General features: G+C 44.5%; 1 protein-coding gene and 1 long non-coding RNA gene across 3 annotated transcripts; one reads left to right on the plus strand and one right to left on the minus strand.

Annotated features, from left to right (window-relative positions):
* Positions 1-2,163: 2,163 nt before the first annotated feature.
* Positions 2,164-13,639, minus strand: TMEM271 (transmembrane protein 271). 2 transcript variants are annotated; one of them, XM_030257555.4, is made up of 3 exons: positions 12,063-13,639; positions 3,271-3,342; positions 2,164-2,611 (listed from the first exon to the last, which is right to left on the minus strand). In XM_030257555.4, the coding sequence occupies exon 1, from the start codon at positions 13,452-13,454 to the stop codon at positions 12,363-12,365; it is 1,092 nt and encodes a 363-aa protein (XP_030113415.4). In that variant the 5' UTR covers positions 13,455-13,639; the 3' UTR covers positions 2,164-2,611; positions 3,271-3,342; positions 12,063-12,362. The 2 variants fall into 2 exon arrangements, with proteins under 2 accessions (XP_030113415.4, XP_030113416.4); XM_030257556.4 differs by lacking the exon at positions 3,271-3,342.
* A 36-nt stretch (positions 13,640-13,675) lies between these two features.
* Positions 13,676-18,258, plus strand: LOC121468106 (uncharacterized). Its single transcript, XR_005978077.2, has 2 exons — positions 13,676-14,772; positions 15,076-18,258. It is a non-coding gene; the product is annotated as an uncharacterized lncRNA (long non-coding RNA).
* Positions 18,259-25,626: the final 7,368 nt, after the last annotated feature.

Here is a 25,626-nt window from a genome sequence, read left to right on the forward strand (position 1 = left end):
TTATAGAATAAAGCTGTTGTGATCTCTATGTTATCCCAGCTCTCCTAAAAACCCATTATTTTTTTTCCAAGTTCCTCTCCTCCTTTTCTATCTCCATTTAATCATCCCTTTATTCATATCTAATGTTTCCATGTATCTGAAGATGACATGTGATCCTGCATTGTTCCCCTTTCAGCTCTGCTGTAAGTGGATCATGACAAAACAGGAAACCATACTATCTTTGTTCCCTCAGGACTGGCTTTATAAAGGATCCCAAATTTCCTTGATGGTAAAGCTTTCAAAGACCTAATGTAGTCCTCTAAAACAAGAAGGTACTAAGATCCTCTAGGAGCTGAGAGACCACTGACACTGGGGACAAATGGCTCCATGTCGAAATGTCACCTTACAAAATCGATTTTAGATTTTTAATTTTGAAACTGTGCTTAGACATGTCTCCCCTTTATTATATATGGCATCAGTGTATCTTTAATTTCCTCTGCATTTGGGATTTGTTCACCTGTTGCTATTCCCCTGAAGGGCACCAAGACAGGGCGAGTTTTGCATGAGTTCAACTTTGGCAAAAGGCAGTACCTGGGAGTTGGTGTGTCCCTCCAGTTCTTCCAGCCCTCTGGTTTGTTCCACTTGGCTAAGCTGATGCATAAATCTCTGTAACCAAAACTGAGCTGTTAACAAAAACTCCCTCACTCTCTCATCATAAAATTCTGGAAAAAAGCCTGCTGTGTTGCTCTGTTATCTCCATTTGTAAGCTTTGTTCTTGGCAGGCACAGGTGCGTCTTTTTCCAGAGATGGGATCACTAGGAAAATGTTCATCGTTGGTCTCAGGTGTCCATGGGACTGGTAGTTCCCTTCTGTTGCTCACCAGGGTGCAATTTCCAGGCACCATGTTAATGTAAGTTCTGCAGACACCTGGAACAGAGTATGCCTTTCTGGCTGGGAATGCATTTTGTCTAAAACATTGTGGTTTTCCCCTAGATTGTTTGGGTTATTGGAAAGGGATGGAGTGTTCTTTCCCCATGGCTGACATTGCTTCTGCCTGCCTTGACATGAAAAGTTTTCCTCACTAAAGGGAATGTGTAATTTTGCTGTGTTCTAGAGTACTCTGACTAGAAGGGAACAACATTTGCTTCACCACTGATGCACCTCGTCATGGCATATCTCTTGTCTGTTCACCTCTGCCACGGATACCTGTATATTATGACACTTTCAACATCAGCAAGGTGTAATTTTGCCAGATCCATAGCCATCCACTATCTCCCCTGCTTGGTCATTTGCAGATGAATCTGTGTCCCCCCACCCAGTTTGATGCTATTGCAGCATTTCTAGCCATGATGAGCTGAGCAGAACTTGGGCTGATGATTCATTACTGGAAGAGTGCTGAGCATACAAATGAGAGGGTACAATCAGCAGCGAGGCTTGCTTTGCATATTTCTGCTCTGCTTTGCTTCACCAGTAGGAACATTTCTCAGACCAGCCTGCAATCCTCTGCAGACCTGATGGCAGCCCCTCCAGTGATGTAGAACTGTAGAAACTCTTCTGACAGGCACAGGCAGTGAAAGGAACCCTGTACTTACTGAATGTGAATTGCTGCTGGCATTCACCAATGCTAAGCTCCTCCTTTGCTGGTGGCCTCTATCAGTGTGTTTTATTAGTCAGGCAAGTGAGGAGTTCAAACAAAGACTGAAAGAAAAATAATGGACATATGCATGTCACTGCCTGCCTCATATAAATCAGTGTGCAATGATGAACCATTATTATTTGTGTGCTTCTAGCTACTTGTAGATGGCCACAATCCAGATTAGATGCTCTCTGTGCCAGTACATCTGATTGTCAATAAGAAGCAGCTGGACCCAGCTGAAGCAAAAGCTTTTTCCTGCATATGACAGAAGAGTGTTGCTAAAGTTGGCTGACTCTCGGGCTGTGTAGGATATATTCCAACAATAATGTTGTGGGATTTTTTTTGCTAAACACTTACCAGTTTTTTTTTTTTTTTTTTTTTTAAGAGATGTACTCAGAATTTCCCATAATGCATTTTGCATTTTGCAAAGCTGACAGTCAGCACTTTACGTGATCTTTTCTCCTTCTAGTGATATAAGGTAGGTTTTTTTTTTTTTAGTAATTCTATTGATTGTAGTGATTTTATTTCCATTTGTCCACATCAAAGTGTTAAGAATCAGGACCTGACATTTATTCACTGGTGGGTGAAACGCAGGTGGTGGTGGAAGGGTATAAACATCAGTAAAGAACACAAAAGGATTAAGATACCAGCCCTGTTACAGAAAAATCTCCTGTTAATGCTTTGGTGGCCAGCAGAAATTCGGAGTTCACTGAAACCAGCAAGTGGTGGTGTGGTAGACCAGGAGCTCACCCATTTTCATGCATGCATTTGAGTACAGAACACTGCATCCAGTTCTGGGTACAGAGTACATGAAATTTTATCCAGCACAGGAAGGATATTGACCTGTTGGCACAAGTCCAGAGAAGGCCACCAAGATGATCAGAGGAATGAAGCATTTCTCCTATGAGGAAAGGCTGAGAGAACTCGAATTTTTCATCCTGGAGAAGAGGCAGCTTCAGGGTGATCTAATTTGGCCTTTCAGTAACTGAAGGGAGCCTACAAGAAAGAAGGGGAGAGATGTTTCCAAGAACATGTAGTGACATGCAAGGAGAAATTACTTCTAACTGAAAAAGAGTAGGTTTTAATTAGATATAAGAAACAAATTCTTTACTACAAGGGTGGTGAGGCACTGAAACAGAGAAGCTGTGGCTGCCAGATGCCTCAAAGAGTTCAAGGCCAGGTTGGATGGAGCTCTGAGCATCTTGGTCTAGTGAAAGCTCTCCCTGTCCATGGCAGGGGTGTTGGAAGTAGTTGGTCTTTAAGGTCCCTTCCAACCCAGGCTCTGTGATTCTCTGACTTATGGTCTCTTTAGGGAAGCAGAGGAACTGGACTGTTAACACTGCCTCCCAGGTGCCAAAATGGCCTGGTGTCTCTTTGCATTAGTTATTTCTGTTGAGGCTGTAGTACCATTTCTAGGTTGAAGTGGGTAAATGTTTGTTCTGGTGATGCACTCTGATGCCCATCTCCTCTGAGCAATACAGTTATTCATAGAAGTGAGGAAATTTAGCATGCAATAGCTCAGGAAACTCACTCTTTCCTATTTGGAGCCCTAATTAGAGCAATTAATCACTGCTGCTTCTGCCATCTAAGCTTTCAGTCTAGAATATATTGTCCTCTCTTGTCAGAGCAGAAATGTAAAAATGGTTTCCCTTTACCTGACACTTTGCCAGTACAGCCTTTATCAGTGTCTGTCTCCTACCAGCTTCTATCTTTCCTGAGAGCTCGAGCTGAAAATGCAAAGAACAAAATGATGTGACTGTTTCAAAAGAAAGAAGAGGTGTGGAATTTTAAGAGATCAGCTTCTACTCTGTTTACATGGGTTTTAGCTGTATGTCTCCATTTGCATTACCTTTCCTGGGAATTTCTTTTGTGTTTCTATATTGCTGTAACAAGCTGACCATTTTTGGGGCGAAATACCCTGACATTTCTACTGTAACCCAGGGTTTTCTTTCCACTTGATGCAACTGAATCTTACCTTCACAAAATCTCTACCTATTGAAGTTCTCTAGGTATGTGCCCAGGAGAGGGCAGGATGAGGATTATGTTGTCTCTGTGTGCCTTAACTCTGTATCTGCCCCTTGGCTGGTCCATCAGTATTTAATTTAACTGGTTAAATGTGGTTGTCATTCTGCTCCATGTATCACTATGCTTCAAGTGATAAGCTATAGGGGCTGGAGATCACAGGAGAAGCACCCTGGCCCTCTCCACCTCAAACTACATAACTCTGTAAGTTAGGGATATCAGTGCTTTGGTTTCTCTTCCACACATTCTTGTGACAGTGAATCCTCCTCCAGGAAAAAAAGACATTTATTTTGGCACCTGACAAAAGTCTAGGTGCTGCACCCTTGGGTGCACTGAGGGTCTCTGCTGCTGAGGATGTCAAGGGCCTGTGGTATAAACGGAGAAGTTGAAGATCTGAACAGCACTCTGCTTGCCTGTTTTTTTTTTGGTTTTTTTTGTTTTTTTTTTTTTTTGGGAAAAACTGCGGTGGAATCTTTCTGTGCACAGACCTGCAGGTCCTGCTGGGGCCGCCCATGGAGTGTGATGGGAGGAGAGCCAGGTGTGGCTCCACGATGCTGGCAGTGCCTGCCCTTCTGCTGAGATTTAGTGCCTGAGTGGGGGTGCTCTGATGTTCTGCTGCAGTGTCGAACAGAATGAATGAGTTTGGCTCTGCGGTGGCAGTAGGGAAGATGAAGATGGCCATCTGTCCACAGCCAGTGTACACATTTTTCACACACACACACACAGACACACGCCACTAAAAAGTCCCAACATGTAGCTATGGACACAGAAAGTACTGGACCACAAGTCTAGTCTAGTCTTGTATAGAAATTTTTGAATACCATATAGAGGCTTGCTGCATTTCCAGCTACATGTATAAGGGAAGATGAAATTCATGGTCTCGTTAGCCTTTGCTAACATTATGAATGTTCTGACACTAGCATTCTGAAATATCAATTTTCTTTTGGTGTACTTTCTGCTGCTTTCTTATCAGTCAGCTTCAAAACCTCTTACAATGAAGCAATTCTCTGAATCTAAGATGTTAACACTAATGTTTGTCTTTTTGCTGTCCTTGATGAAAAATTAATGAACCATGAATGAATCAACACTTCTTCCCTGTTTATGCTTTTTTCCTTTTCATGCTTGGATGCCAAGAAGCATTTACTGAAACACAGGAACAGTTGTTTTTTGACTTCTGAGGTAAATTCATCCAGGAAAACTTCCAAAAGGGATCCTCATTCTTGGACCTCTAGGTCTTGCAGACCTCAAGCAGATAAGAATTGCCACAGCCCTTCAAGGACAGCCCAGAGCAGCTCATTGCTCTTGTAATGTGCTAAGTATCATTTGTTGCTCATTTCTATTTAGTGCCCCACCAGCTGATTGAGTAATTCAGTACACCATTAGCAGGCTCTCCCCATAAGCAAAGAGGCAACAGACAGTGTGCTGTTCCTTTGGAGAAGTTGCTAAAAGAAGAAGATAAATATTGAACCCAAGACACAACACCCCTGTTGTGAAGGTCTGCAACTGGATCACTTACTGTTTTTGGAAGGGGAAGGGGAGGGAGAGGCTAGCAATAAAGACATTTATTTCTTTTCCCATTCCACTTGACTTTAACAACTTGCTTTAGCAGAAATGACCCAGAAGCAGCTTCCCAAATGTAGCCAAGCTCTGGCTGCACCCCAGGACCACTGCATAACAAGTCTTGGCATTGTGACAGCAATCTGCTTTCCTCATTGTTGTAAGACAGAACTGTCCCACCTCACCTGCTCTGGACACACGCACAGCACGGTGCCACAGCACTCTGACTCTCAGGGGCGAGAAGCTCCCTGCACATATCCAGATCCTGGATTACTGTCACAAGAGACAGATGCTTGTTCCCACTGACAAGACAAACTCCATTGCCTAGGGGAATACGAAGCTCAGTGCAGTTAACAATGATCCAGGTAAACCTGGATGATGATGCTGCCTTTCAATATATTTCTAGTAGCTCTCCAAGGACTTCACTGATAAGGAAGTTTCTGTGCTAGCCAAATGCATTTCTGTGCAGCTATCATCTATCTTCCAGTTCGTTGAGAAAAGCACCCTTATGTTCCATCCAGAATAACAAACCATATTTCTTAGCAACAGTTTCACAAAGAGCTACATCAGAATTTCTTTTTGATTTAGAGCAAAAGATGAATCAGAAAGCAGAATATGATATTTTTTCAATCTTTCCGTCTTATTTTAGTGGTAGCAATTTTTTCAATTCTAGTAATTTTGACTGCCCAGGTCAGGAGGATATGCTACTGGAATTAACATAACTTTTGATTACACATCAAAAGGTTTTACTACAGATTAAGTAGTTTTCAATACTTACATTTCCATTTCCTATTTTCCTAGGAGGTTAATTTGGACAATCTGCATACACCAGTAGCTTCTGTGTCATTCAGGAAATGGTAAATGTTCCAAAATGCAAGGAAATAGAACTGTCTCAGTGGCTCTTTCCTTTCTAGTGAAATATGAGTTTCTTTTGGTAGGACTTTTCCATGTTTCTAGGACCCATTGGACCTAGGTGTAGCAACATCAGCCTCTACTGAGATCCACCACTGACAATCCCTTGTGGGGGCATACATTTTAATCATGTATGGAAGGCAGCTGCACAGACCATGAGATTGTACATACCTCGTCCAAAATCCATGACTGTCTGATTGCCTGTAACTTCCTTTTTTTTTTTTGTAGCACAACTTTGCACTGTTGCCTCCTTAATTTGTGACAAAATGCCAGAATTTGCATGTTGGCAAGTCAGGCCTCATCCCCACCATGTGTCAAATTCCTTATATGACCTCTACAGGAATTGGTGGCACTCAGTAATTTGTAGGACAGCTCTACTTAATCTCCCTAAATTTAATAATTTAAATGCCTGGAGATTTCACTGAGTATTTTTGTGAGATGAGCTTTCATTTAAAATGTAGAACCTGGTAGAAAAAGCAAATTCTGAAAGAACCTTCTCTAAACCCAAGTATTAGATTTCCAAAAAATATAAACCCTGGAAAATAATCCTTTTAGATACTATAGGTATTCTTCCATTCTCAAATCTTAATATAAAACCAATGAATGCTTTGGAACGTTTAGTCCTCTGAACCCATTAAGAGGATCATGATAAGCTTTCTCTCCTCCCACACTTCACTTTATCCTCTGCTAACAATGGCCACAGAGGAGACAAACTGGTAAGGATGCTCAAGGTATTTAGTAGGTGTTTAAATCCTACCTGCTGAAGTGAAATAATGATTCATTTGCAAACACCATTAAATTAATTTCCCCATCAGACAGACCTGTGCCAGAAGCAGTCCATAAGTGAAACCCTGGGAATTCTGCTAAGTTGTATTGCCATGGGAATACATCTACACTTGACTTTTCTGTCTTCTGGTGATGAGTCAGTGGATGTTTTTCACTAGAAGTGTTCCCTTCCACAAAGCTTAAGGAGGTCTTCCAGGTATCTAAAATTCCACAATCAAAGTAGTGGCAAACTGTAACATCATCTCCACTCCTGCCTCAAGGTAAATTCACTGAAGTTTAAGGCATTTGGGTATGAAAAAGGAATGGAAAAGGACAGCAAGGCTTTCATCTGTGAAGGAGCTACACCTAAGAGAGTTATTGGCTAGAAAGTACATAGCACACCTGGCCAATAGACAGCGAGGCAGTTACTCAAATCACATTTTTAGAAGACCAGTTTGAGGATTTCACTCTTCAAAAGCTATGCAAAGGAAGAATTTCAGAACTGGTAGTGTAAGAACGAGAACACAGTGTGCTCAATTTAAAATTCAGATTTCTTCTAGTTATTTTGTTTTGGCAGTGCCTCCTTTGGGGTGGGAAACATTGTATGCTGAATTGTTGCAACAGGTAATTGAAGATTTTCCCCCAGCACTCCATTGGAAATCCACTGTGGATTTCCTGAAGTCCATCTGTTATCTACCAAACTGTTATTAAATGAGCTACTGCTGATTCTGGAACATACACCAGCCCTAGTCCCATTAACTATTGAGAGATAATGAAGAAATATAAAAACTGGACAGTGATCATGACAAATTTGAGTCCTACTCTTATGCATTTTAATTGGAAATATGTGCCTGGATTAAGGAGAGGTAACTCTAACACAAGTATAGAGTGCCATCATACAAAATGAACACATTTTTGCCAGCAGAATTTATCTAAAATATTTGAACATCTTGTAACTGAGAAATACCTGACTTAAGGAAACAGACTCAACTTCATGGTAAAACCTCGAATTTTATACCATGGTTCCTCTTGTACCAGCTTTAAGTATCTGAAAACCAAGTTTTTGTAATGAAAATGGTAATTAAATACTAGTTTCAGTTATTATTACTATTAGACATCCACCTAAAACAATAAAGAATATGAAATGAAGAGCATTAGGCTTTTCTTATAGGATATGCTGTGCTTTAAAACTTATTTTATTGATCCTAAAGTTACAAGATCAATTACTGACATTTTCTTGAGGATCAATCTTGGATTAAATGGCAAAATGAAGAAAAGGTTTTCATATGTACTATATCCAAAAGCAGAAACAGATTGCCATTCTCCTGTGAACATTCAGAAACCTTTTCTGATTATTAAACAGTATGTCTGAAATATATCTAAGTTATACCAGCCGCCATAGCACTTTTTGGTGAACCAAAGAAGTCCTACAGTGAAATCAAACTTTGAGTAAAATCTGTACTACTTTAATACAATTTCCCTCTAACATAATTTTTTCCCTGTTTTTAGATTAATGTATATTCTGCCTGTCAATTACAATGAAAAGTATAAGTAAGATTTAAGCAAGGATGTTGGAGTGTGAAAATATTTCCTGTGAATTGCTAATAGGCTGGTGGGAATAAATTTTTTCCACATGAAGGCAAATTCTGTCTCATCAAAGACAGCAGACTTGATTTTCCACCATTTCAGACCTTGACTAGCCACTATTACCTGAAGAAGGAACATGAAAGCTGACATCAGTCTGCTACTAAATCACTACTTCACTGTGACCAAAACAGTAGTATTTAGCCTATTCTTCCCTCCCTTTGAACAGATGTGGGTAAAGCTGGTATCAAAACAACAAGCCATAAGGCAAAAAAGAAATATTGTCATTACTTCAAGAAGGCAAAATGGAGATTTGACAGCACATACTTGTTTCTCTTCCCTTCTCCCTGGTTTTGCCACTTAAAGCAGGAACCTTGCAGTTATCACCCTTCAGTGACAGGAACTGATCAGGTTTGCATTCACCTTGACAATCCTGGGATGGAGAATGGGAAATAAAGGGACACTATGAGTCCTCTCAGGTAATTAACCTAAGCTCCAATGCTTCCCACACCAGCCTATTTTCAATTTTGGCACAGTATAGTTTATACACTCTAACATTATTGCTCAGAAGATAGAATGATGACTCAGGTTTACTAAAAACAGCTTCACAATACTGCAATCATGCCTGTGAAGCTTCATCTCATATCCTGTATTTATAAGTGTCTTCTCACTGAGAAAAAAATTGGTGTGGTGTTTCATGTTTTATCAGAAAAGTTAAGTCACCAGACACCTGAAACACTGATATACCATCTTTAATAAAACATGGCTTGTTTGGTCAATTTGCCTGCCAATTTATTTTCCTGCTTTTAAAAACATGTGCATAACACTATAGGTGACCTCCCTTAATACTGCTATCCATAGAAATCACAAATAACTGAGAAATAATATGCCACTGCTGCATCCTGTCATGCCAGAAGATCGAGATTACTTGGAAGATTATTTAGAGTAGGTGTTACATATCATTTGTGCCCAGATCCACTGAAGTCAATGAAACAACGCCTACTGGCTTCCGTGGGAGTCTGACTTGGACATTATTCTGGCAATCTGTCCACCACTAAATTAAACTATTCCAGGGATAAAAGCCCAAATGAAGAAAAAGTAGAAATTTGGGAACTAAAATCGAGCTGCAAATAAATATTCTAATTCAATGGCATCCTGAAAAGACTTAAATAAAACACAAACACACTTACACAGGCATGTACACACACATACATACAAAAAAAAGTTATGACTTTAACAATCTTAAAAATCCATAGTCTAAAATTGTTTACATTTAAACAATTGAGTATAACAGGTAGCTTTCTTGACTTTCCATTTATTTCCCTGAGCACTGATCTTTGGAACATCTGGAGTTTCAGAAATGTCTAGTTCATAATTCCTAAAATAACTTACTTAAGTAAAATGCTGTCTTTTTATGACAAAAAAAGAAAAAAAAATCAATTCCTTAAGTAAAACTAGGATACAACTTCCATGAACTACAATGTATGTAGCCAATTTAAAAAAAAAACCCAACAACTATTATTATGCATCTGCATCTGTATTTAGGCACCTAACTGGTTTGTCTGTTTTTCAAAATCACTCTGCAGTCTAGCAGTTCCCATTTAATTCAATATCAGGTACTATGCCACTTCATAAACTCATTCAGTTGGAGACCTACATAAGAATTTAGTTTTCCTGCTTTAGTTACTCATTTTGCAAAACCTCGTTTGTATGAGCAATAAGGTATGCTATGGAACTGGACTTGTGCCTAAATCAATATTACAGGCAAAGATTACTGGACTTCTCACTTTCCCATAAGGGGTTAAGAAGGTGCATCTGCAGAGAGGCAGCATAAAACCAATCTTCAGTACTAAAATGGGACCTAGCTAGGGCATATGTTTTAGACTGGCATTCCACACCAGGAAATCTGCTGGCCAAAAGGAGCTCTATTTTAAATTTCTGCTATTTAGAACTACTTGACAAATTGGCAACTGCTGCTTTTCACTCTCTTCTCTAGATTAGAGCTTCAAATGTGAGCTTCACAGACATCAGTTTGCAACTTTAAGACTTTTCGGGCATTCTGCATTTTAGATTATACAAAGTGTGCAAGTCAAAACATTTTAGAAAGCAACAGTGCAGAAATATTTGAATATTTCAGAATCAAATCTCTCTCTCTCCAGTTCTAAGGCTGCAAATTACGTCAGCCTCTCTGCAGCTAAAAAGTTCAAAATAATTTTCCATGAACCACAGAAATAGACTGTAACTTTGCATACTCTTAACTCTCTCTCCACTGTCTCCCCTCCTCTTCCACCTTCCCCCCACCCCCCCCAGCCCCTGGGTAGCTGACACACTGGCATTATGCAGCAGGCTCCAAACACAGGATTAACAAAAAGGTTATTTTGTAATACTTCATTTCAATATACCTCAACTGGAGGAGGGGGTATTGAACCAAATGCAACCAGGAGAGTTGCTACTTGGTTCTTCCTACAACATGAAATCAAGCCTTTTGTCTGTTCTCAAATGATGTAATAAACTGTGCTGCATCTGATTCTCTTTAATTAGCACTTTTTTTATACTATCTGGTACTGGCATTCCACAGCAGAATCCAAAGGGAGGATTTAGCATTTCTTCTCTTTGCAGAAACCCCTTTTAATACCTCAGAGTTCATGAAGAGTTAACAGCATACGATCCCATCACTTCCCCCCTCCCCCTTTTCAGAAATTAGACTGGCCTTTCTTTAAATAAACAAACAAAACAAACAAAATCCTTGCTTTAAAATAGGAGTATAAATACTGTTTTGAAACACATTTGGAAGATGTCTTTGAGGATGGTTTATATATATATTTTTTTTTATCCTTTAAAACTGTGACTACTGCACCAGTTAAGGCTGTTTACAATATATATATATATTTCAAATAAAACTTTTAATATTCAAGCTTACCAGATTGATGAATTGTAACAGGTAAAATGGAACTCTTTACAAGGTAAACCATGTAGTTGTACAAAATAGAATTATACCCTTCACCTGTGCAAAACAAAAAGAAATCCTGCCTCGCATTAAAAACACAGAACCTGTTTACAAAAAGGAATGTGTACTACATTTGGACTTCCTTTTTAACTGCCATATCCTAGCAACATCTCAGTTATTTTAGTAAAGGAACTAATCATCAATTTTAAACTGCAGTGAATTTACCAAACATTTTCACTATAGACTTCTGAAAGCCTTTACAGTAAGAAGTTATCAACAAAAGCAGGCACGTTAGTGTACAAAAACGTTGTTGATTTTTTTCCTGTTTCTTTTTCAAAGTGCAGGTTTTTCTCAATGTGCATCTTACAAGACCAACGAATGTTTTAACTCACTAAATCTTAAAACAGAACTCAATTCTCCCAAGGAGTAGTGTAAACGTTAAAGATCCCCAATACACCTCTAGTAAACGTGACACAAATGTCTCTGCGTTGTTTAGAAATCTTAGCTCTTTTGAGAGGTAAAGAAGCTTCATGACACCTTTTCCTTACACTGGCTGGTTATCATAAATGGGTAACTCTGGACTGCTAAAGCTGGAGACTGATGAATCACTTGAAGGGAACTAAACTTGGCTACAGAGGAGAGGCGACGGGAGGAACCAACCCTTAGGCGTTTCTTGCGCAGCCTTCGGAAAAATTCAGCCGCCGGCGGACGAAGGGTCGGTGTGGGGGAGGGAAGGGGGGGAAGGAAGAGGAGAGCAGGGAGGGAGGGAGGGAGAAGCTTCCGCAGAGCCAGAGGCACGGCGGCACGCCGCCCGTGTCCCGCTGCGCCCGCGACGGCGGGACCATCCCGTCGGTGGTGCAAGAAGCGTCCCCGAGCCCCGCGGCTGCGGAGCCCCGCTCCCGGCGGTCACGGCGATCCGGGGGCCGGGCGGGGAGCCGGGAGTCCCGGCGGCGGTCGGCGCTAAGTGCCGTGAGCGCAGGGCTCCCCAGGATAGATCTCCTCGTAGGCGGGGGGCTGCTCGCTGGGCAGAGGGTAGCAGTAGGGATAGGAGGCGTTGAGCTCGGGGTCCATGGGCGAGTAGCCGGGCAGCTCGACGGAGGGATGTCCACCACAGTGCACTTCCACGCCGGCCTCGTCGAAGACGTGGAAGACGCCCACGTTGATGTAGGAGACGGCCTGGAAGGGGCAGTCCCCGGGGCTGAGCTCGGGCTCGCCGCCGGAGAAGAGGGAGCCCTGGCTGTGGCGCGGCGCCCGCCGCCCACCGCCGCCGCCCCTCCGCCGCCGCCGCCGCCCGCCCGCCGCCGCCGCCGCCGGGGCCGCTCGCCGCCGCCGCCGCCTCCGTCCGCGCTGCTGCGCGGCCTTGTAGTTCTTGACGAGAAGCAGGTTAAGCAGGCCCAAGAGGCACTCCAGCGCGTTGAAAACGGTGGAGAGCACCAAGCCTTGCTGGTAGTCCCGCAGCTTCTGGCAGCGGAGCGCTGCGGCGGTGCCGTCGGGGGCCGCGGGTCCGCTCCGCGGGCGGGCCGCGCCGCCGGGCTGCAGCAGGCAATAGTGCGAGTACTTCCTCTCCACCAGCGACACGGTGTCGCCGTCGATGACGGCGCCGGCGAAGGCGCTCAGCACGCCCAGCATGAACACCAGCACCCCCAGAAGCAGGAAGTTCTGCCGCCCCCCGGGCGACGCCTTCTCCACCGGCCCCGACGGCGCGGCCGCCGCCTCCGCCCCGCCGGGGCCGCCGCTCGCCGGGTCCGGGTCCCCGGCCGGGGCCAAGGCAGAGGCCGGTGCCGGTGCCGGTGTCGGTGCCGGAGCCGGCGCCACGGGCGCCTCGTCGGGCGGGCGACAGCAGAGCAGCGCAGCGGCGAGCAGCGAGAGGCCGGCGGCCAGCAGCAGCCCCGAGTAGAAGGCGCCGGCGGCGGTGCCCAGGCGGAAGGGCTCGCCCTTGAGCTCGGAGCCCAGCGAGAAGCACTTGAGGCCCACGGCGGCGGCGCTGAGGGCGCAGGCGAGCAGGAGGCAGCTGGAGAGCGCGGCGCAGGCTCCCCGCACGCTCCACTTCATCCTCCGCGCCGCCGCCGCCGCCGCCGCCCCGCCGTCCGCCTCATCCTCCTCCCGCGGCCCCCCCCGGCCCCGCGGCGGCGGCGGCGCGGCGCGGCGCGGCCATGCGAGCGCGGCGCTCCCCGACGGGGCGGCTGCGCTCCGCTCCGCTCCGCACGGCAGGCAGCTGCCGGCCGCAGTGAGCCGGGCGCGGCGAGCGCGCAACGCTCCCCCCACCGCCTCCCGGTCGCCGCCGCCTCCTCGTCCCCGCCCGCCCTCTCTTATCGCGGCGGCTGCGGGGAGGCGATTAATTATGGATGGAAGCCGCGGCGGGCGGGGGGACGGAGGGGGCGGCCCACCGGGCCGTCGCGGGTGGCAGGGGGAGAGTGCGACCCCCGGTGAGGCCGGGGGCGGCGGAGCTGCCCAGCCCGTCCTCCCACCGCGTGGTGCAGGGGGGGCCGCGCGTCGCGCTCCGGCCGGCCCCGCACCGCGGAGCGCGGCTCGGGGGACGCGCGGCTCGGGCAGGGGGTGGCGGGGGTTTGAACACCCCCCGCGGGTTCCGTTGCGGAGGGCTGCTGCTTGTCTCCGTGTTCCTGCCTCCTCTCCCTTTCTTAATTTATTTATTTATCAGCTCTTGCGCTCACCAGGAGGCCGGCGAGCCGCCGCGCACCGCTGTGACCGCGTTGCGGTCTGCCGGCGGCTCTGATGCAGCGAGCGAGCCCCCCACGCCGCGCTGCCCGGCCCAGGTCCTCCGTGCCGGCGGGGGCGGCGGTCCCCAGCGGCCCCCTTGGTTCCGTGCACCGCCGGTGAACCCCTGTGGGACTGCACCCCGTGGGCGGCGCGCCTCGAGGGACGAATGGCCACGGCAGCACCCTCGGGACGCCCCGTCCGGCAGCGCCTGCAGCGCCGGGGGTTGGAAGCCAGTTTGGGGGTGGTGCCACCAGTCACCCCGGGAGGTGGTGGCCCGGCGACTCCTCGGGGAGGACCCGCAGTAGCCTTGAGAAGGAGAGGCTGGAACCTCAGCCTCGGAGAGGGCAAGTCCGGCAAGGGGTTCTTGGGGAAGGCTCTTCTTCGCCAGTCCCTTTTTCTTCCGGGAAGCTGTAGCCTTTCAGCTCCCCCATTTTCCCTATCTGCCGTGCGCACGCCAGCCTTGCTGGGTATTTTTAGCCGGCGCCGCTGATTAGCATTCAGGGGAGCAAGCGAGAGAGAAAAAGCAGTTTTCCAAATCGTTTTCTCTTCCAGCAGCGCAAGTGCACCTGTTGGTGGCAGGAGGGGCATGTGTGGCATGATCCGGTGTTTGGCTTTCTGCAAGATGCGACCTTGCTCCCTCTGTCCCGTCGGGGTAAACCCTCTTGGCACCTCCCTGAAGAACAACAGCACCCAGCAGTAATCTCGGGCAGATGGGCACGGGTCTGCTTGGCAGCACTGCTCCTCCCCAGAGAGGTTTCTGGGTCATGCATGGGGCAGCAGTCCTCACAGGGACACTTGGTGGGAGGCTGTCCTACCTGCAGGACAGCTCTCTAATGGTTGCAGCATACAGAAATATCATTGTCTCAGTATCCAAAAGCATCTAAGGGATGTGCCATCCTGCCCTGTGGGATCCCAGGTTCGAGGGAATTTTGCTCTCTCCCTCTTGTTCACAAAGGGCCCATAGAGCACTGAGTGTGTGAGAAAACACAGAACTCCTGACCAATCTTCTTGTGTCCCTTGAAAAAAGGGGTGTCTGGCAGTCTGATCCCCAGTCACACTCAGGTTTTTCCGTACCCTGAGGACTGAGTGTGTTGGCCTGCTGATCTGTGGCCGTGTGAAGATTTTGCTCTATGATCTGTCACTTTGGCTCTGCTTGTGGTAAGTGCCTGGACTGCTGGGGAAGATCTTCAGGTGTCTGGAAAAGAACTCACCCCATCACTCTTAAAATGTGAATGCATAGAGGACACACAGGATTTTATAAATTATAGCACACAACTCCCGAGATCTCTTGGGCATCAAAATATTCCTTTAGAAAGCACATGTAAACTCTCAGTCCAGCTGTTCATCCCGAAAACCCTGGTAGACACACTCTCTGTGGAGGATGAAGAGAGGGAGTTAGTGGGGAGTAAACACTTAATGAACTAATTATATGTAGAATGGACAAAGTGCCTTACTCCCTGACACACAGCATAAACTTACATGTGAGGGAAATGTTTGATTTGTGTAACTTGATTGTCAAGACCTTAAAAAATTGAAATATTTATTGTGAATGGTGAGAACATTAATTTAACACTAAATAAATACAAAACTAAGAAAAGTTCTAAGCCTTTATGTATCAATTTATTAATCAGCCTTTAACTACAACGATTTGAGTAGAAAAAAGCAAACTTTCCATTGTTGGCAAATTGTTCCTTTTTTGTACAAAGCATTTTTTGGTGTTCCTTTCCTTCTTGTTTTGGCAGCAGCCAGAAGTGGTCAAGAAGGCTTCTCTAGCATGGTTCTTCAGTTGTTCCTACAGCTGTTTCTGGTGTTCAGTCTTCCTCATCTTGAATGTTATCTTCTAAAGAAAGGACCTTTTCTTCCCTGTGCTGTGATAGGAGGCTGATCTTTGATTGCATCCCACAAAGCTGTGCGTTGTGAGAGGCCAGGCTAACACACAAAGTTAATAATGTAATTAATAATTCTGCTGTACCTTTTTGTTCCTCCTGTGGAGCAGCATGCTACTGTTAACCTTTTCCAGATTTTGCCTGCTTCTTCCTAAAACATCTCTTTGTCTTCCAAGCACCATGTTCGATATGCGAAGCCAGAAGTTTCACTGCCAACTTGTTTCACCACATGTTATTTATTCATAAACTTCCAGTGTTTCGCTGCCACTCTGAATTAGCCCAGTTTTTCACCAGGTTACTTACAGCTTTGCACTGTGACACATTTTCAGTAACAGGATACTTTTTAAACACACACACATACACATGCACACAGAGTATGGTCATTAACATATCCTGCACATTGAAGGTCAACTTATTTGGATAACAGACTGTGGAAATCCAGGGCTTCCCTCTGGCTGCCCTGGCAGGTCTGGGACCCTGGCAGGGGTCAGGAACCCCCCTGGACAGAGCCCCCAGAGACACTGTCTGTGATCTCTGTCCATGGAAAAGAGTTTTCAATCTTACAGGATGAATTACAAGCTCTGAGTGTTTGATATAAGTAATAATTAAGTGTGGCACGGGTGCAAAAGTAAAATTTTAAGTTTCTAGATTAGGGGTTCAGAGGGGACAAGATGGAGGAAATTGGATGTGTTTATCCTTTTCCTCCTTCTTCATGCCCTCCATGTTTCACTGCGGTGTTGGCATTTTTCTGTTGGTTTAGGCTGGGGACACACTGTTCAATGTAGGTGACAGATATTGGCACGTTATTGTAAATCCAGCACAGGTAGTTTCTGGTATTTAATGTTTGTAACATCCCACTGAGGGCAGAGCCCCACACGCTGCCCTGCAGGACAGAGCTGCGGCAGGGCAGCAGAGCATGTTAGAGATAAACAGAATAAACAACCTTGAAACCAGCACAGACGAATTATGGCTTCTTCTTTGGCAGCGGGGCTGAAAGACAGAGACTTTCTACAATCTCGGAATCACCAATACCCACAGATTCCAACAACAGACATTGTAATGATATTGGTACATTTAAAATAGACTCTATAAAACATCTATATACCTATACTGAATGATCTGTTGATGACTGAATTGGCATTACTGTAAAAAGAAGGGCTGGGCTGCTGTTGCAAATAAAGGTCACTGATGAGTTCTTTGGACCCCAAAGGTTATTTCTGATCACCTCAGTGCTAGCTAGTGGCCCCTTCCAGTGCAGTTAGGATGCCCATTTGCATGTTCATAGCTGATCTCTGTGTGTGTCTAAGTCCTCAGCCAGGTCTCTCTGCTGAACAAAAAGAGTATCTGTATGCAACAAAAGATGAGAGAGCTGCAAGCCACTTGGCCTTGACAGACATCAGTCGCTAAATTAGTTATTGCAGGTAGTTTTGAGTCCCTGGCAGCTGTTTTATCGCTAAACTTTATTAGTCATGTTTTCATTTTCCAAAGTTTATAAGTTGTTTTCAAGAGTTGTTTTGGTGGGCTTTGGAGCAAGTGTATAAGGTTTTGTAGAGTAGCACCTACAAACAGCACATATACAGTAGCCTGGAACCTATGTTCCCATCAGTGTCTTCACAACAATAGTCTGGGCTTTCTGTGTGTTGCATTCATGGCCAGTTCCTGTCTCCAAAGAATGGTAGCAGATCTTTGGTTCAAAGTTTTGTTTGGCTCACAGGGGAGCTGAGGGAGCTCTGGTTGTTGGGTAGGATGCCTTGGTGGGAGTGGGCACTGCCACGACCAGGCTTGCTTTGCTCACTGTGCACAGAACTGGACGTTTTCAGTGACGTGCAGATCAGCCTCTTAAACTTCTTGTGGTGACTCAGTGGCACAAAGGACAACAGAGATATTAATTATTTGCACTCTAGGCTTGAAGCTAAAACATGCTTGTAAAATAGATGGAGATCTTCAGCTTATGCCACCAAAGTGCATTGCATTATTTCATTGTCTGCCTCTTCTCCCACACTGTGTTTATGATAAGATGTATGTGTTGTTATTTCCGTGCCAGTTTGATAAACGGTTGTCATAGCTTTAACTATTCAGTCATGATGGCTGTGTAACCTACCATAACTTATTCTGTTTCCTACTACTTTTTCCTTTTATTTTTTTTTCCTGTTTCCATAGCAGACATTATGGACTGTAGAATCTCCTTGCAAAAATTGCTGTACATGCAGTTACTAAGAATACATTAGAAATTAGAAATTTAAAACTCTGAAGGTGAAACACGTTGTATTTCTTTCTGGTTCTTCTTCTTTCCCATTTACAAGGTCCACAAGAATATTTCTGTGTTCTAGAGGTCTGCTGTTCTCTAATTTTCACAGTATTTTATGGGAAAGACTCATCTCTGCAGGGAATTTATGGTGAACACATGCTGGAAAAGGACCTATATAAGGCTAAAAGTCTGGACCTAACTGCTTGTTGGGCACTAATTAAAAAAACATCTGCAAATGCTGCTTCAGTGGGTGACATTTCAGAGAGGTTGGGAAGATAATATGATTTAAAATAGAGAAAGCAAAGCCTATGCTAGAAGCTGAACATGTTAGTCTTTCCTGGGAGCTGTTAGTGCTAGGAGTTTTGGAATAAGGGAAGAAATGTTTGAGAAATTAGGGTTATAAGAACAACATGGTGGTTTGCACTCTAAGATCATGGTGTAATTTAGGTGGGAAGGGACCAGTAGAATTGTCTAATGAGACCTGCTCAAAGCAGGCACATCTCTGGGATTGGACTGGGTTGCCTGGGGCTATTTGATACTATTTGATCCATTACTTAAACAAGGACTTCTTTACTTATGTCACAAAATTGTTAAATTATGGAAAATTTTTGGAAAACTAATAGTTTCCTAACTACTGTTCTAGTGGTGGGACCTGGTTGGTATTTTAGTATGTAGGTTCTAGGCAGCTGTTAAGTTGATCATAAAAGATTGTTGAACACTTTGCCAGCCAAAAGGTGTCTCAAAGTCCTTCACTTTGGGCTCTCAGATTATTTTGAAGAGTGTTTCTGTTTCGTCTTTCAGTTCAGTCTGCATATTTCATATATTCCCATGTCTTTGAGATCAGTGCTGTTCAAAGTTTGAAAGATCTGTAGGATTTCATGGCTTAACCCCAGCCAGCAAGCAAGCACCACGCAGTCAGTGTCTCACTCCACCACCACTGGGATTGTGGAGAGAACTGGAAGGGCAAAAAGTAGAAAACTTGTAGGCTGATATAAAGATCATTTAATGGGGAAAGGAATAGCTGCAAACACAAGGAAAGAAAAATAAGGAATTAATTCACCAATTCCCATGGAAAGGCAGGTCTTCAGGCATCTCCAGGACAGCAGGGCCCCATCACACTTGACAGTGATTTGGGCAGACAAACACCATCACTCCAAATATGTCCCACTCTTCCTCCTTCTTCCCTCCACTTTAAATATTGGGCATGATGTGAAATGGTCTGAAATATCCCTTTGGTCAGTTTGGGTGACCTGTCCTGGCTGTGTCTCCTCCCAGCCTCCCAGGCAACCCCACCTTCCTCTCTAGCTTGGCAGTACAAAAAGCAGAAAAGGCTTTGGTGTAAGTCCTGCTCAGCAATAACAAACACATCTCTGTGTTATCAACCCTGTGTTCAGGACAAATCAAACGCAGCCCATATTTGACACTATGACAAAAATTAACTCTATCCAAGACAAAATCAGCAAAGCAGGGTTTATTTCAGGTTTAGGGAAGGGGAGCTAGCTTCCTAATTTGGGAGGAAAGGGTTATTCAGCTCTGTGTCCTGTGATTTGACAGTGTACCCTCCCACCTCTTGGGACAACAAACCTGTTTGCCTCTGAGGGGAGGAAGAGATGGATCAGATACTGCTCACTTACTCAAGGATGTGTTGTCAGTCTCACCTGCCCAGGTCCAAAATTTAGACTTCACACAGGGATCTTGAGAACCCTGCTGATGCTACTTTGTCTTAGAGGAGACTCCTCAGAAGATGCTGTACTTTGAATTTCTGTGCACCTAAATTGCATTTCATTCCATGACTGTTTAATATCAGAGGCATAAATTGCTCATGAAGGAGGGGCTAGAAGTTACCTTCTCTTGAGTACTTTGCTAAACTTTGTTGCCTACTGGGGGTGCTTCTTTTTTGGCCTAAATAACCTTGAATTTTCTACAGAAGGAGATTTCAAGGCAGGAGTGGAGGGGGAGAGAAGGTCTCCACTCCAGCAAGAGTTGTGATCCTGGGAAAGTGTATGTTAAGATCTATTTCAATCAGAATAATATGTAAATCATTCTCCTACCTGTGGCTGCCTTGTAGGCAAAACTCATGCTAGGAAGATGTAGCTCACTCGCATCATGATTTCTTCCTTTGGCTGGATGTTGAGACAAGGAATAATCTGGCTGGTCCCTGAATGCAAAGAGCATGGTGAGTCTGCCATCAGCCTACACTGATCTGTAGGCTAGGAAGTGCCTCCCTGCTGCCCGAGGGCTCACTGTGGCTGTTGCCTGAATGATGCCTACAGATTTTTGCATTTGTGGTTGGGCTGTGGCTTCTGCTGTGTCTTGGTAACAAAACTGCTGTCCTGGCTGCCTGTCACAGCTTGTTCCTCCCAGACGTCTCAGGCCCTATCTCAGCTGCTTGCCTGGTCTTTCCCTAGCTTGTAATGCAAGTGATGCCCATCAAAGTGCATCTTTTTCCATGGCAGTGGAGAGCACTCGGAGGTGTGGGTCGGTGAGCAGTGGGCAGTGAAGCTGGTACTGCTGAAGGAGCAGACACACTCTCATTTCTGCCCATAGCAGCAGCTGCTGGGGGAAGAGCTCACTCTCCATGGACACAGGGTAGCACTGGACTATTCTTGGTTCCCTGGGACATTGGTGGACTGCTTTTAAAGGGCTGGTAAGGGGAAATTTTGTCAGGGGACCTAAACTCGCCATACTGAGTCTGCAGCACCACTGGGAATATTTTAAGGTTAAAAAGGGTGGAAATTGTTAGCAAATGCTGGGACACAAGGGGCATCATAAGACAGCTTGTAAGGCTGCTGGTCTTGCACACATCATATCCCTGTCATGGCACCCATGAACAACGCCCACTTTTCTCTATAATTCTTTGTCTGCCTCTTGGAAGATTGTGCTGAGACTAACATCTCTGGTGATTAGAAACTGCCTGTCTCGGTGCTAAGTATATTTTATGGTCAGTTTGCACACATTTTTCTGTGCCAACATTGTCCTTTAACTTAAATGGCTCTTCTCCTTCTCTGATGTTTACTCTCTGGATGTATTTATAGACAGCAAACATACTCCCTCTGAGATTTCATTCTGCTAAACAGGCCAGATCTTTTTTTCTTATTCTTTTTTATTTTTCTTTTTTTCCCCCTTTGTATTAAAAACTCTTTATACTTTGCAGTTTGACTTCATCCCTAAGCATGTAACCAGGACTGTACACTGTATCTTTCATGGTCTTACCAAGGCCTTGAATGATGGTATTACAGCTTCCTCATCTCTAGTAGAATGTCCTTTCCCAATTATCCTAGAATTTTGATTGCTTTTTACCCAGGTCTTACCCACAGAAGGCTATATTTGTACTCAGTGTACCTCATTCTTTGTCCTCCACCCAGCTGCGGGGCTGCCAGCTGGGGGCACTGATGACCTTTCCTCCTATTTGACTCTTTTCCCCCGAATTTCTGTGATTACCTTAAGGTAATTAAATCTTCTTCTTTCTGATATTTCAAACTCTCTCTCTGTTGAAAACTTCATTGTGCCTCTCGCTACTCAAAGAACCTTATTTTTTTCCTCAGATGACAGATTTTTTTTTTTTCCAAGAGTACTTTGTTATGTAAATCTTCCCCTCTCTTGTTTGGAGGCTGGTTTCCAGTTCTCTCTGTTATAATTTTCTGTCTATTCTATATTTGTTCCCTCATAGAGCCTCTCTTTGCCCTTTTTTCTCATGTTAGGCGTTCTGCTCCGTTCTTCTTTACCATCACAGGTCCTTCTGCTTAATTCTTCTTTTCATTATCTGGGTGCAAGCAGTACCTCACCTCTAATGGGAGTGCCTCATTCCTCTAGGAGAAATTTGTTTTTGCTGTATGTTTTTTGCTCTGTACATTGACCAGAGCTAAAGCTCTATGCTGTCCTGTATGTCTTCAGCCATCTTCTCCTTGTCTTTCTTTTCCTCTGTCATGGCTGCATGTTCCTATTTGACTTGGAGGTGCATTTGTCAGGGATTCTTTTTCATACTCAAGAATGCTGCACAGGATGCTTGGCATGCCTATTCTTCTCATCTGATCTCGATGCCTACAAATTTTTAAGGGCTTCCCATCACTGCCATGATTTCAGACTTTTGTTTCCTGCCTTCATTTTTAAAAGCATGAAAGAACCTACCACTGCACTTAGAACTTAATTTCTGTTATTGGCTCCCTTCATTCTTGCCTATGGACTCTTTAAATTCCTCACTCAGTTGTCAAGGAAATTTTTTCTTCAGTTGCTATGTCAGAGAATTACAGTTCTTTCCCCAGATCTGATCCTCCTGTCTTCATTGTAGGTCTGTGTTGTGAGTTATCCTTTCCATCATTATAGGCAGTGGTCTTCTCTGATGGCAAAAAACCTTGGACAAAATTGCAGGTTTCAAAACTGAAGTGCTGCACAGGCAATTCTTTTTCCTTGGCTAGAAAAACCCAGCTGAAGCCTAGGAGCTGACAGCTAGGGAAAACTGATTTATATGAATCCATCATGTTTTGCTTTGGAGGAGAAAGAATGGTTTTAGGTGCATGAAACCCATTTCCTATAGCAGTCACAGCGAGTGAACACTAAAATATAGGAGATGTTGGTATTACATTACCATATGTCTCTGTTAGGGGGTCTTAAGTATTCTCTGGCCCTTACCATCTTCCTGGGGGCATGTTGAGCTAATTTGTCTTGAGCAAGCTCTCAAGGCCCAGCAAGGTGGGATGAAACTTGAACATCTCATAAGTAACACACATTTGTAAAGCAGCAAGTCCTGCAAGGACTCAACTACTCCTACTCTTTAGTGAGGATGTGGTCTGATTCCCCTTTCACCTCATCAGAATCTTGCTAAATCAGGAGCCTGTGCTGTATCCCACCATTACCATTCTGTAAAACAATTCATTTGGTGATGGGTTTGATTGTTACCTTTTCCCTTCCCTGAAGCTCATCCCAACAACTCTGAGCTGCTTCCTTGGCAGTCCCAGTTCAGGGGGCTGTGCTCAAATACATTGCTTTTCTGATGCGGGATATTGGGCAGTGTTTTTGTGAGACATTTGGACCTGACCACCAGTTGCATCTCCTTTGGTAACCTAGAGCAGGAGCAGCCTGCTGACAGAGACAGAACAGTTTTTTGGCCTCTTTCTCCACAAGATCCGGCAGTGACATTTTGTGTTGGCCTATGGGGACTGCAGATGCCAGAGGCTTTGTGCCTGTGGGTGGTCAGCTTTTGTTAGCTGGGTGGTCAGGTTTTTCTGCTCTCCATGGGGTATGGCTGGGAGGAGGAAGGTGGTGGGTTTCTTTCACCAAGTGAGTGTGGAGAGAGAAGGGAGCCCAGGGCATCCCCTGACAGATACTCTCAGAAGGACGATGTGAGCAGTTGCTGCTCTTCAACACTTACCATTCTGCTTTTGCTTTTGAGCATATTTATTATATTTTTTCTTTAAAACTTCATCGTAGTGTTCCCTATTATGTGTGCTGTTTGTAGTTATTAAACATACTTGTTTTGAGATAACTCTCTGCAATATGTTACATACATAATTAGATATAATTAACTTCAATTAACCATATTAAGCTTTGCAACACTTCTGCCGTATTTTGAAGCTGGCTTATGACTAAGAAATCCACATTTGCAGGTTCAGGTTATACAAACTCATCCATATTCCAGGTGTTCACTTTTCCCTTTCAGTACTATGCCTTTGAATGCAATAATTTGTTGTTCAGTTGTCTGCATAATTAACTTGCAGCTTGTAGGACTCTGATTGCAAGATCCTCATAGTGCATCATTGGTGCTTTTCATATGATGCTGCTGGGAACTGTTGGTCATGACAGCATCTCAGTGCCTATTTTACAACTCCTTACCTTGCCAAAGCTGGTTGGATGAGTGTGTGCTATGTTTGACAAAGTCCCAAGTGCTACACATGGTGAATAAGCCTTCACCTTTCTAATTTAACCCCTGAGCCAAAATTTTGGCTTTTATTCTTTTTGAAGTCTGCCTCTCCCAATTTTTTCCTTTTAATGTTAATTTTGCTACTGTTGATGCTCTTGCTGGAAAGTGCTCTGAGGTGTCATGCATTAGGAAGTTGTAAAGAACAGCTGATTGATTGAAAGACAAATGCAGTCTGTCAATAAGAGCAAGAAGCAGTTTGTGTGTGAGGAGCATACTGTGGCATCTTATGGCACTCTCTGCTGCCCAGCATCCTGCACCTCCCATGAAGTAAAATTGGCATCTCCCTTTGTAGCTCAGCCCATCAAGTGATGATGGCTCTTGGTACCTTAGATGCTGGCTGACACATTTGTTAGCATTTTGCCTCCTGAAGAGCAGCTGGAAGCAATGAGACTGCTAGCATGTGTTGCAAGGTCTGCCCTGTGTCCTGTTGATGGAAAACAAGGAGTGCACACACAGTAGATGCCAGAAATGCTGGCATTGGCAGAAGGGGGTCTCTCTGTTGGCATCCATGCAAAACTGTTTCTTGACATCTATGAAACAGTTCATCCCTACCCCATTTTTTAAAGCTGTGTGGCTATTAATTTGCCTCAGGTTATAATCAAGCTGTCACTTATTTTAATGGACTTTGGATCAGACAGGCCAGGGGTTTTCTTTGTGGTTTCCATTACAGTGTTAATTAACTTAGCATGCGGATTTAGCTATGAAACTCAGAGATTTCATTTAGGTTTTTGTAATTTAATTGTGGAAACATGGCAGTAAATGCAGATGAGAAGATATGTGCAATTAATATTGAGCCAGGACAACTCAAATGTCAGACACTTGTCTCTGAAGACTCACTAGGAAATCCAATGTGTTAAATATTGATTTTGTGGTGTGGGGTTTTAGAATAACCTTGGTTCTGGCCTATTCTTCTTGAAGCTGTATCCTTTCTAAAGTCAGGGCTGCATGAAACCTCAATGTCCACAAGTGTATTGCCAACACAGAAAGCCAGAAAATCCTGTCACTTGGCAATGTTAGTAGCAGTGTTACCTCCTGCAACTTTTAATCAAAAACACTGAACTACAAACAGAATTAGCCTCTGTGTGGGTGTGGATATTTGTAGAGGGCAGCTAGGAGATTGCTTTGTTTTCATAGATTTTAAAGGTATTTAGCTTAGACCTGCTGATAAACACCTCATGGAAAATTTGGGGAGTGAAATAATTGTATCACAGCATTTGGCCAGCCTTTGCCTGGCCTGAAAGGGTCCATGCAATGGTGGGAAGAGGGGTCAGTTTCCATGCTGACCTTGTCCTTGGCGTGGCATGGAGTCCGGAAGGCAGGCTGACTGCCAGAAGATGTGTTGATACCAGTCTGTTGAAATCTGCCTCTGGAGACATGGCTGGAAGAGGCACTGGGCTTTGTACTGTAAGTTGCAAAAACTACCATGTTGAAGAAATGAGTAACCTGTTATCACAT

Source organism: Taeniopygia guttata, chromosome Z (genome assembly GCF_048771995.1).
Source record: "Taeniopygia guttata chromosome Z, bTaeGut7.mat, whole genome shotgun sequence".
In the NCBI taxonomy this organism is placed as follows: Eukaryota; Metazoa; Chordata; class Aves; order Passeriformes; family Estrildidae; genus Taeniopygia; species Taeniopygia guttata.

Coding starts and splice junctions, on each gene's coding strand:
- TMEM271 (XM_030257556.4), bottom strand. CDS start 13,454: ATGAAGTGGAGCGTGCGGGGAGCCTGCGCCGCGCTCTCCAGCTGCCTC.